The sequence below is a fragment of the Suncus etruscus genome, chromosome 3, assembly GCF_024139225.1.
Source record: "Suncus etruscus isolate mSunEtr1 chromosome 3, mSunEtr1.pri.cur, whole genome shotgun sequence".
In the NCBI taxonomy this organism is placed as follows: Eukaryota; Metazoa; Chordata; class Mammalia; order Eulipotyphla; family Soricidae; genus Suncus; species Suncus etruscus.
In genome coordinates, this window is record NC_064850.1 from 117,917,969 (window position 1) to 117,930,734 (window position 12,766).

Below are 12,766 nucleotides of genomic sequence, written 5' to 3' on the forward strand. Positions count from 1 at the left end.
CTGCTCAAAGCACATTCTAAATAAAATATTCCTGTCCCAAACTTCCTAAACAGCCCATTAGTGAGCCTGATGAAGCATGCAGATCAATCATGGGGTAATCTAGCATTTCCAAATACCAAAGCTTCTCCAGGGCCAAAGAGATGGAACAGAAGGGAGGGTGCTTGGTTGCAGGTGGTAGGCCCAGGTTAGATTCCAGGTACCCTATAGAATCACTGAGTGCAAAGCCAGAAGTACCGTATTTATTTGAGTATAACATGCACCCATGTATAATGCGCACCCCTAATTTTAAAAATCGGTATAAAATTTTGTTTCACACCAAGCATTGTTAATTGACAAAAAAACGTTGTTGAACACATGCAACCATGATAAAAATCATTTATTGACAATGTAAACTGGTATAAACACAATACCGAAATAAAATTACCAGTAACAATATTTATTTAAAATGCTTCAAAGTCAGATTCATCATCAGATACACTAAAGAGCTGTTCCCATTCTTCTCAAGTTAATTTTTCATCAGTGTCCCAGTTGGCAGGAACATCTGTTTCTCCAGTTTCTTCGCTTTCTTCTGAGTCTGAATTCCACAGCAGGTCGTCTTCTGTGCTGTCCATTTCATTGCTGATGCCTGTCTTCCAAAAACTCTTGATGATCATTTCTTTTGGTATATCTTCCCATGATGTTTTAACCCAGGATGTCACGAGAAATAGGCCAGATTTCTTGAGGTTTTTTTTTCCTTCGCCCTCGCATACAGTGTGCGACTGCAGTCCGGAAAACGCGCAGTGTGAACTAGCCCTCATTGGACCAGCCGCCACTGCCACCCCACCCCAGCCCTAGTTTATAACGCGCACCCAAACTTTTTTTGGTGGGAAATTTTGCGCGTTATACTTGAATAAATATGGTAAGCATGAGAACCTACCGCTGTGGCAAAAATAAGTAAATAAATAAAAATTAAAAAAACAAATTACAGGGGCCAGAGAGATAGCACAGTGGCAGGGCATTTGCCTTACATGCAGCCGACCCAGGAGGGACCCAGTTCGATTCCTGAGTGCCACTGGGTGTGGCCCAAAAAAAACAATCAATTAATAAAGTTTAAAAACAAAACAAATTACATGGGCCAGAGCGGTGGTGCAAGCGGTAATGCGTCTGCTTTGCCCACTCTAGCCGAGGACAAACCACGGTTCAATCCTGTCATCCCATATGGTCCCCCAAGCCAGGAGCAATTTCTGAGCACATAGCCAGGAGTAACCCCCAAGTATCACCGGTGTGCCCCCAACCCCAAAAATACAAGTGGCAGAAGCCACAAATAGGTTTCCAAAATTTCAGCAAAGGATTATGTCTATATCATTCTAGAACTGAATTATACTCATATTTTGGTTTCCTTTTCTAATAAAAAATATTTATGAAGCTAAAGTGTAAAATGTGAAAAACTTCCCATTTTCATCAACCAGCTGCAGCACCTGCTACGCTATGCACAAAGTTTTCAGTCATAGATGATTTCCACCGTCTGAAATACTCCTGAAAAATGTGTGATGAAAAAGAAACAAATAGTCTCCCTATAATCTGATACCTAACTTGGTAATATGGGGCCGGAGAAATAGCATGGAGGTAAGGCATTTACCTTGCATGCAGAAGGTCGTTGGTTCGAATCCCGGCATCCCATATGGTCCCCTGAGCCTGCCAGGAGCGATTTCTGAGCATAGAGCCAGGAGTAACCCCTGAGCAGCGCCAGTTGTGACCCAAAATCAAAAAAAAAAAAAAAAAGGTAATAAATCCAATTCTTAGAAATGTATTCATCCTGACAATAAAAATGCTATAAAATAGGAATGGAGAGTACACAGAACGAAAGGCTCATGGACTACATAGTCCTCCAAGCTCCTGAGAGCAACCCATCCACTCCATGACAGCAGAGAGCAGCCCCCCAGCACCACGGGGTGTGACCCCACGCCCTCCCCCATGCTTAAACAACAAAAATCAGCAGTAATTTCTGTACTGTAAAGTCCCACCCACTTGCCCACTCAAAATACAAGGGGCAAGGAGCTGGGTCAAAAGCTAGAGTACTTGCTCCACATGTGGGAGCCCTCAAAGTGGATTCCCCAGTTCCTAGAGTACAATGCCCAGAGTACTTCTAGATGGGGTGGGGAGTGGGGCAATTTGGGAAAACTGTCATTTTCATTAATGGTATGCAAATGGGCTTGGCAAGACATACAGCAATTAGAGGCTGGAGAGAAAACTGGAGTGAAGACTGCAGGCAGGTGCCCAGGTTTGATCCCCACCCACTGCCAGGAGTAACTCTTGAGCATGGAACCAAGAGTTAGGAGGGTGAGAGGAGAGAACCTAAGGAGGAGAAAAGGGGGGAAGGGAGAGATGAGAAAAGAAAGAAGCAATTGGGGCCGGGCGGTGGCGCTGGAGGTAAGGTGCCTGCCTTGCCTGCGCTAGCCTTGGACGGACCGCGGTTCGATCCCCCGGCGTCCCATATGGTCCCCCAAGAAGCCAGGAGCAACTTCTGAGCGCATAGCCAGGAGTAACCCCTGAGCGTCACAGGGTGTGGCCCAAAAACCAAAAAAAAAAAAAAAAAAAAAAAAAAGAAGCAATTAAGTTATCAGTGATTAAAATTTGGTGATGGGAACAAGAGGCAAATAACTGAGGTAAGTTCGAGTTTAATTCCATTCCTAAAACTTTAAGACACCTGTGTGACCTTGTGGAAACAACTCTGGTTTTCAAGGAAAAAAGTCATCTAGGGTCAGAGGAATAGCACAGCAGGTAGGGCATTTGCCTTGCACAGGGTCAATCCTTTGCACCCCGTATGGTCCCTCAAAATAGCCAGCAGTAATTCCTACGTAGAGATTCAGGAGTAAGCCCTGAACACCACAACACATCACAGTAATCAAAATCACACGGTCATACAATTATTGGCACAGCAGCAATGCCCAGCAGACTGATTTATAAGCATATTGTATACCTATTCAACTAGTCCATAGAGAAATGGAGACCAAAGAAAACATGGCTCACAATGCCAAAAATATAGTAAGACAGTTGTTCCCTTATTGGAATGCCTGGAAAAAAGATTAACTGTTATATACGAAGGCTGGTATTTCTGAAGGTCAGCTTTGCCAGAAGAAATATCGTGCATTATTTTCCGATTTTCCAAATTTTCATTTTAAATTCAACTTTGGAGGGGGTTCACACTGGCGGCGCTCGGGAGTTACTCCTCGCTCTGCATTCAGAAGTCGCTATGGCAGGTTCCCTTAAATTCTACTTTTAAAAAAGATGCTTAAGGTGCCGAAGAGATAGATAGCACAGTGGTAGGGCGTTTGCCTTGCTATGGGCAACTCAGGACGGACTTGGGTTCAATTCCTGGCATCCCTTATGGTCCCGTAAGCCTGCCAGGAGCGATTTCTGAGCGCAGAGCCAGGAATAACCCTTGAGCACTGCCGGGTGTGACCCAAAAGCCAAGAAAACAAACGAACAAACAAAAACAAAACATGCTCAAAACATTTTAAAATCAGTTTTAGAGTTGAAGAGAAAATATAGAGGTGGGGTAACTGCCCAGCATTGAGCCCACACCACCAGGAGTAACCCTAAGCATCATCAGGAGTAGCCCATAAACCAAAATAAAATAGTTTTTACTCATGATAAACTTCAATAACTTCTGAATTCTGTTAAAGAAAAAAAAAACAGGCTGAAATTTATTTTAAAATACTACCCCCCCACACACAAATTCTTTCCAATACATGGGGGCTGGGGAGTATATAAAAAATTATAGTCACTGAAAAGGAAGACATAAAAAAATACTGCTATCTCCATACCTTCAAGAAGGGTTAAAAAGTAAACTGTTATTCTCCAATAAATAAAACTGCCAGACATGGAAGTTTTAACCCATTTTTGGTTAAGAGTGTTACCAGGTAAGATGTATAGGGAAAGTCCCCCCAAACTCCATTCCCACCTCATCTGGCAAATGTAACACATCGCAGATTTCATACTCTCATGAGCACACGGTCTAGTGCTTACACTGTCCTTTAAAAATAGGAACTGAGCGCGAAATCGCTGTTAATCCACTGCTCCCCACCATCTCCATGGGGTCTCTGACAACATGCACCCATCAAGCATGCCGGCACAGCAGGGGGCAGCAGAAACGTCCTGGCAGTGGCTGGGATGGCTCATCGACACCCTAGCTCAGTGCCACCCTCCCTGGAAGCCATAGAGCCGGACTCCCAAGTTTAAATCACAAAGAACGGCCGGAAACACTGGCAACCTCAACACACAGCTGAAAGTAGCTTCCAAGCACAGCCAAGGCCAGACGCCCAGTCATCCTGTAACCTAGACCCTAGTCCCCCTCAAGACCACCGACTCCTTCCTTCACCCCCAGCTCAGACCAGGATGCTTGGCTGGCGAAGCGCACAGCTCGCTCAGAGGGAAAGAGCGCTCGCGCGCTTGCTCGGGGCGCTCGGGCGTCACCTCCGCTCCGCGCGCATCTCCAGATGGCTGAGTCCCAGAGGCCTTGGAGCCGCGGACCTTCCATCTCCCAAGAGATCGGAGAGCCAAGAACCAAATCTGGAAGGAGCAAAAGAACCACGGTGTTCCTTGACACCGCCGAGCCTTGGGAGACCCAGGAGACCCACCTGGCGGGTCCCCAAATCTCTCCTCTCCACCGGGTCCCGTCTTCCCGGCACCATCTCCCAGTCCAGAAAGAAAAAGGCAGGTTTGGGGATTGGGGGTGGGGGGAGAGGTGCGCACTTGGGCAAAGAGGAACCGCGCTGGGCCGAACCAACCACCAGTGCACTCATTCACTCACTCATTCATTCATTCATTCATTCATCCATCCATGCATCCATGCATGCAAGCGTGCACCCACTCCATCCTAGCCAATTAGATGGGGGGGGGGGGCGGGCAGGAGAGACCCCAGACTCTCGCAGCTGCCCCGGGAGGCTTTTCCTCTCTTTTAGCTCCCCTCCCCGCGGATCAGTGCCGGGGCGGGGCTGCGTGGCAGCAGGCTCAGTTCCCGGGAGCAGCTGCGCCCCGCTTATCCCCACTGCGCACTGGGGCCCTCCGGCTCTCGCCATTGTCTCTGCCCTGCCCGGGACCGATAAAGGCGCCGAGGAAAAGGAAAAGGAGGCCGACGCGCGCCTAGCAAAAAAAAAAAAAAAAATGCATCCCCCATCTCTGGGCCGTGCGTCGCAGCGTTCCTCTAAATGGGGGAACCACCCCCTCGATTCCCCAGGTTTGGGGCCCAGTAGAAAGAAACCTCGCTTGGGGCCCAGGGAGCGAGGAATCCCGGGGCGCGGAGCACAGGGACGGCGACACCGCAGATTTGCATCACGAAGCTTTGCATCACAAGGCTTTGGGCTCTGGCTTTCGGCTAGCTCCGCTCTCCACCCCGGGCAGGCAGACACATCCGTTTCGTAAGAGCGATCGCTCCGGAGACGATCGGCCCACAAGGACAGGCCCGAGAGAGGCGCGAGACAGGCGCCGCGGAGGCGGAGGCGCAGGCGCGGGTGCTGCTCATCCCGGGGCCGAAGCCCGCGTGCACGGGGACGGGGGCGCTGGACGGGGCTCCCCAACACCCGACCCCGAAAGCCCCGGACGCCCCCCACCGAGTCGAGTGCGCGATCGCCGCCCCGGACCTTCCCCATTCTCACCTCCATCTCCGAGTCGGCCGAGCCCGCGCCAGGCGCCGAGGATGCCGCGGAAGCCGCGCCGCCGTCGGGGCCGCCTTTGTTGCTGTTGTTGCTGCTGCTGCTGCTGCTGCTGCTGCTGCTGCTGCTGCTGCTGCTGCTGCTGCTGCTGCTGTTGCTGTTGCTGCCGCCGCTGCCGCCCGCCGGCGCCCCGGGCCTGCTGCAGGGCGCGCTCTCGGCGGGCGCGGGCGGCGGGGGCTCGGCCGCGCTCGACATGCTGCTCCGCCGGCGTCAGGGCCCGTGGGCTCGGAGGAGGAGGAGGAGGAAGAAGAGGAGGCGGCGGGCGCGCGACAGCAGCCTCCCCCCCACCAAGGCTCCGCGGCGGCCGCGGCTCTGCCCACTCGCCTGCGCCGACAGCGAGCGAGGCGCCTCCGCTCCGCTCCGCTCCGTCCGCCTCTTCCGCGGCGCTGACCTCACGCCTGGCGGGAACCGCGTCGCCGCGCGTGGGCGTGGCCTCCGGGGTCACCGGGGTCAGGGGAGGCGGGCCGACCTAGAGGGAGGGCGGAAGGCCCCGGAGGGGTGGGGGGAGTGGTGGAGGAGGGAGGGACGCCGAGAGCACCGCAGAGCCGAGCCTCCGAGAGCGAGAGCGAGGCGGGTGAGGAGCGAGCGCCGCCGCCTTCGGGACGGAGCGAGCGTCCCTCTCGTCAGCAGCCCGGACAACCTACGTACGCCGGCGATTCCCAACACTCGCGAGACTTGACAGTGGGTCCGAGGTTAAACAAGCCCAAAGCGCGTGCGCAGCCTGCCACCGTGGCCACGCCCCCTCTAGGCTCTCTTGCTCGTTCGCTCGCTCTCCCCCACCCATCCCGCGCTCCGGCGCCGTGTGGGCGGGGCCTGTCGGGTACGTAAGCGTGTGCGTCGTCGTGACGTAGCGCTGTTCTCTCGCGCGCCTGCGTAGTCAGTCTCGCCGCTCCCGGCGCGGCAGCTGCCAGGAGAGGCGGTCTTCCCCTCATGCGTCCTCCACTGGGAGAACCCGGACGGGCCGAGCTCAGCCCCCGATGACGTCTCGATGACGTCGGCAGGGTGTTCACGAGATTCTGGAGCCCAGTGACGTCTTCTTGTTGCTAAGCTCGAGAGCCGCTTCCTTCCTCGCGGGGGCCGTGGCTGGCCTTTCTCTCTGCCGTACAGTCCCCCGCCCTTGGGTATAGAGAGACGGTGTTGGCTCTGAAAAGAATTTTGTGGGCGCTGTGTGAAGAGGCCTCTTCGGGGGCCTTGAGCAGAGATCCTCCGACTTCTCGTTTCCGCCTCAACCTCTTAGTAATGATGCTCGTGTCCTCCCCCTGAATTGCTCACAGGACCTGGGGGAATGTGAACCGTGAAGAGGTTGCCTTCTTGGATGCTGGAGACCGCGGGTTCGATGCCAGGCACTGCAGTTGGAGTTGAGACGTCAAATACTTCTCTTGCTATAGATCATGCTATCGGTGTATATACTTTCAGCTTTGGAGCTTAAGAAGTTTTCAAAGACCGTGAACCAGAGGCCGCAGTGATAGCACAGCGTAGGGCGTTTGCCTTGCAACCGGCAGATCCAGGATGGACCTTAGTTCGAATCCCGGAGTCCCATGTGGTCCCCCTAGCCAGGAGGAACCCCTGAGTGTCAAGGGTGTGTCCCCCACCCCCGCCCCAAAAAACTTGAAAGGCGGGAGAGAGGGCATGAAGGTAAGGCGTTGGCCTTGCATACGGAAGGTCGGTGGTTCAAATCCCGGCGTCTCATATGGTCCCCCGAGCCTGCCAGGAGCGATTTCTGAGCGTAGAGCCAGGAATAACCCCTGAGCGCTGCTTGGTGAGACCCGAAAACCAAAAACAAACAAAACAAAACAGAGCATGAACTGGTAATAAGCCGTTGGAAATTCTCTTCAGAGGACTTTGAACTCTTCACAACTCAAGGGATCACGCAGCCATCTCGGACCATTTCTTTTTTTTTAATATACATTTTATTTAAAGCCACTTCTTGATATTCAATTTGCATTTTGCACCAAAAGTGCTAGTTTAGAAATGCTCTCTCATAAGCCGGAGAGAAAGCATGGAGGTGAGGCGTTTGCCTTGCGTGCAGAAGGACGGTGATTCGAATCCCAGCCTCCCATATGGTCCCCGGAGCCTGCCAGGACACTGCAGGGAAGGCGTTTGCCTTGATCTGGGTTCCATCCTCTGCATTCCTTCTGGTCCCCTGTCTGGTCCCTGAGTACTGCCAGAAGTGATTCCTGAGTGCAAAGTCAGGAGTTATCCCTGTGCACCTCGGTGTGGCCCAAAAAGAAAAACACAAATGTTCATAGTGGTAACGATAAATGGCTATGTTTAAGAAAAATAGAGATAAAAGGGTCTGGAGAAATACTCCAGATGGTGAAGTACTTGCTTACGGAGCACAGAGCCAAGAGTAAACTCTGAGCAAAGCAGTGGTGGGACCTAAACCCTCCTCCCCTCAAATGTTGAAGAGTATATTTATAAAAGAAAGTACTCTGATTTGAATTTCCCATTTTTTACCTATGTTTTTTTAATTCTAAGATGAAAACATTTTCGTATTTTTTGGGGGGTCACACCCTGTGACACTCAGAATACTTCTGGCTATGCACTCAGGAATCACTCTTGGCTCTGGGGACCATACGGGATGCCAGGGATTGAACCCAGGTCCGTCCTGGGTCAGCTGTGTACAAGGCAAATGCCCTACTGCTTGCTGTCTATCGTTCGGGCCCAAAAGAACATATTTTAGTTATTGTAAAATATACTAAATATACCGATCATTGCAACCAAGGGTGCAAACCCTGTCTCATCACCTCTATAACAAATTTCAACAAAAGGAAGGAAAAGAAAACTTTGCAATGGGAAAAATTGACAATGGCTGATATGCCACTGCAATATTTAATTTTTTTATTATTTATTTATTTGATTTTTGGGTCACACTGGCAACACTGAGGGGTTACTACTGGCTCTATGCTCAGAAATCGCTCTGGCAGGCTCACGGGACCTTATGGGATGCCGGGATTCAAACCACCGACATTCTGGATGCAAGGCAAACGCCCAACCTCCATGCTATCTCTCTGGCCCCCAGAAACATTTAATATTTATATTAGTAAATAGAATCTAGCATTTACTTCATTTCTAGTTATTGAAAGAGGCAGTTTCAGAACTGGACAGATAGTAGAGTAGGTAGAGTGTTTGCAAGTAGCAGACCAGTATTCAATCCCCCACCCCCTTTGATCTGAGCCCCATTAGGATTGATCACAGCACAAAGCCAGGAGAAAGCCCAGAGTACCACTGGATTTGTCCTAAAACTCAAAAAAAAAAAAGTTTGAGTTTTGGAACATCCCAAAACTTTTTATATAACCCAAAAGTTAAAAATAATAACAGACCATTGATTGGATCCTGATGTGCAAGCCTTAAAATTGCATTTGAAGATCTGAATAGGGGCCAGAGTGATAGCACAGCAGTAGAGTGTTTGCCTTGCATGTGGGCAACCCGGAACCGACCAGTTTCAATCCCCTGCATCCCATATGATCCCTGCAAGCTTGCCAGGAGTGATTTCTGAGCACAGAGTCAGGAGTAACCCGAGTGTCACAGTGTGTGGCCTACCAACAAACAAAAATTTGAATAGAAGGAACTTAACTTTGGCAATTATTTAATAGAAAAACGATAAAAGTTACCTCCAAATGGGGGGTCAGAGCAGTGGTGCAAGTGGTAGGGCATTTGCCTTGCATGCACTAACCTAGGATGGACCACAGTTCGATCGCTCGGTGTCCCATATGGTCCCCCAAGCCAGGAGCGATTTCTGAATGCATACTCAGGAGTATCTCGAGTGTCACCAAAAAAACAAACAAACAAACAAAAAAAACAACCAAACAAGAAGGCAGTGCTGAGAATGAGATTTCCCATAGAGAAACTGTGTTTTTTCAGAAGTCTACCTGAGTGAGTTGTAAGATTTCAATTAAAGAGAAGTAGTAATATGCTCTCTATGAGTAAACAATGTTTAGACATTTTCATTCATATTGGGTCACCAACTTACATCAGTGCTAGTGTTTTAATTTGCCAATTATGTAGACATATATATGTATATGTGTGTATATATAATTTGCCAATTATGTGTATATATACATATATACGTATACATTTATATATGCCAATCATTTAAAGTTGCCTCTTCCTTTCCGTTTAAGACCTAAAGAAACCAAGAGAAGAGGGATTCAGTGGTAAGGCTTTGCATGAAGGAGGCTGTGGGTTTAATCCTTAGTCCACTCCTCTCACCACACACAAAGTTTTAAAACATAACTTTTCAGATCTATTTAAAAAAAAGAAATTCAAGGCTTCTGTCAATTTTCTTTCTTAAAAAATTATTTTCTACTGGGGCCAGAGTAATAGTACAGAAGGTAGGGTGTTTGTTTTGATCTTAGCAAATCCAGGTTTAATTGCCGGTACCCCTTGAAGTCCTCTGAGCCCACCAAGAGTGATCCCTGAGTGCAGAGTCAGGAGTAGACCTGAGCAACACCAGGTTTGGCCTAAAAACAAAACAAGGTCTTTTCACTTAGTGTAATGTACTTGTCTTGAGACCTCTTCTGTGGCCCATGGATTACTTAGAAATGTCATTTAGACACATCCTTGCAACTTTTGGATATTCCTAGTTTAATTTCACTTTGGTTGAAGAATATTTTCCCATTTTTTTATCTTTGGAGTTTGTTTAATATTTTCTGGGTTTTTGTTTGTTTGTTTATTTAAATTTTCTTCCTCTGAATCCAACCAAACCTGACAATGATATGGCTTGAGTGCAGAGCCAGGAATAAGCCCTGAACACCACAGGGTGTGGCCAAAAAAAAAAAAGGGAGTGGCTTCAAATCTAAGCTACATTCTCAGTAATGTACAACAGAGCCCTGATTCCCTCTACCAAGCTTGATTGGGGCCTCCTCTCCTCTCCAGCCTCCCCTCAGTCTCCTTCTGGGTTCCAGTGCCATCACTGTTCATCTTCCCTTTGGGGCCAGCCAGGTTGGTGTTGGGAAGGGAACAGAAAATCTCACTCCTTAATCTCTTCCACCAAACGCAAACAGGGCTGTCTTTTTGGGTTTTTCCCAGCATCCTTCCAGGTCCCAGCGCCATTGCTAAATCTTCATTCCCTAGGGACAGTGTGGTCTATGTCTGAGTAGGAACAAGGAGGCTCCAGTCCTGATCCCTTCATCCAAGCTCGAACAGGGCATCCTCTCCAGCCTTCCCTCAGACTCTTTTGGGTTTCCAATGCCAGTACCGAAACCCCCTTCCTTCCCATCAGTCCTCCTTTTCCCAAACTGCACGGATTCTAGTGTGTCTGTATGAAGTTATTTCAATATATATCATAGACTTTCTGGCAGATTGGATCTAGCACTTCTTTTTTTGTTTGTTTGTTTGTTTTGGGGCCACACCCGGCTGTGCTCAGGGGTTACTCCTGACTGTCTGCTCAGAAATAGCTCCTGGCAGGCACGGGGGACCATATGGGACACCGGGATTCAAACCAACCACCTTTGGTCCTGGATCGGCTGCTTGCAAGGCAAATGCCACTGTGCTATCTCTCCCGGCCCAGATCTAGCACTTCTTTCAACACTCTGATACTCCAGCACTCCAAACCACTAAATGCAAAGATCACTGGAGAAGCTAAAGAAGACGTCTATTGTGGAGGATATGGAGAGAAATCCTGGCAAATCTTCAAGTCCTCCTAAACATTTAAACCAGGGGTCTCAAACTCAATTTACCTGGGGGCCGCAGGAGGCAAAGTTGGGGTGATCCTTGAGTGCAAAGTCAGTAGTAAGCCTTGAACATTGGGGGTGTGTGCCCCAAACAACTAAAACAAAACAAAAAAAGATTCCTCTAGGGCAGGGCCACAAAACGTTGTACAGAGGGCCGCAAACAGCCCGCGGGCCGCGAGTTTGAGACCCCTGTTCTAAACCTTACATATGAGGACCTAAAATCAACACTTAATGGTTTAGCAATGGAAATAAGGAGTCACTAGCCTGTGAAATTAGATGAACAATTCAATCAACTCAAAGAAGAACTCCTTCAGAAGATGAGAGAATGCATACAAATGGAACTGAAGGAACTAAAAAATATGTTAGCAGCCATAATAGTAGAATTACACAGGTAGAGAATCGCATAGATGAACTTGAAGACAAATTACAAGCCAGCTGAGATAAAGAAGTCAAAAGAAAGGAGAGACAAAACCCTGGAAGAAAATGTAAGGTACTTAATGAACAACAAATACAGGAGAAATAATCTCCAAATTATAGGAATTCCAGAAGGGGAAGAAAACGGGAAAGGGGAAGAACAAGTAGTCTGGGAGATAATAACAGAGAACTTCCCCACTGTTGGGAAAGAGATTTCTCTGTAAACCCAAGAGGCAAAAAGAGTGAGTTGCTGGAGATAGAACCCAGGTCAGCTGAATGCAAGACAAACACTATCCACTGAGCTATCAATCCAACCCCTCAATAAGTTTTAACTCTGTATCTCACAGTGATTTAGTTAAAAAGGAAAAAATTTAATAAAAAATAAAGGGCCAGAGCTTGCCTGTGCTAGACCACGGTTCGATCCCCCAGCATCCCATATGTTCCCCCAGGCCAGGAGTGATTTCTGAGCACATAGCCAGGAGTAACCCCTGAGTATCACTGCGTTTGACCCCCAAACCAAAAAAGAAAAACAAACAAAAAATAAGAATAAAAGAGTGCCAAACAAAATAGACCCTAACAGAACAACACCAAGACATTTGGTAATCCAAATGGCAAAAAAAAAAAAAAAACAAAACAGAGAGAGATCGACTCTTTAAAGCAAAAAACAAGTATAAAGGAAACAATATAAGATTATAAACAAGATCTTCCATTTGAAACAATTCATGCAAGAAAAGAGTGGAATGATATATTTAAATTGCTAATGAAAGAATTACCAAATTACTAAATGAAAGAAACTTACAACCTAGAGTCCACTTCCCAATGAAACTCTCATTTACATGGGTGAGAGGGTTAAAACATTCTCAGACAAAAAAGAACTCGCAATATTTGCGCTAACAAAACTGACCCTAAATGAACTACTCAAAGAGCAAACTACTCACAAACCAAATTCCCTTAAACGTCAGTGGATTAAACCCTTTCATCAAG

The 12,766-nt window shown here is 48.3% G+C and overlaps 1 protein-coding gene across 1 annotated transcript in view; it reads right to left on the reverse strand.

Moving 5' to 3' along the window:
• The window catches only part of SMARCA5 (SWI/SNF related, matrix associated, actin dependent regulator of chromatin, subfamily a, member 5), a 42,245-nt gene extending 36,377 nt beyond the window's left edge, over positions 1-5,868 (reverse strand). Inside the window, exon 1 of the mRNA XM_049770000.1 lies at positions 5,637-5,868. Within this exon, the coding sequence (XP_049625957.1) occupies positions 5,637-5,642 (6 nt within the window). The 5' untranslated portion in view covers positions 5,643-5,868. The remainder of the gene's footprint in view (positions 1-5,636) is intronic.
• Positions 5,869-12,766: the final 6,898 nt, after the last annotated feature.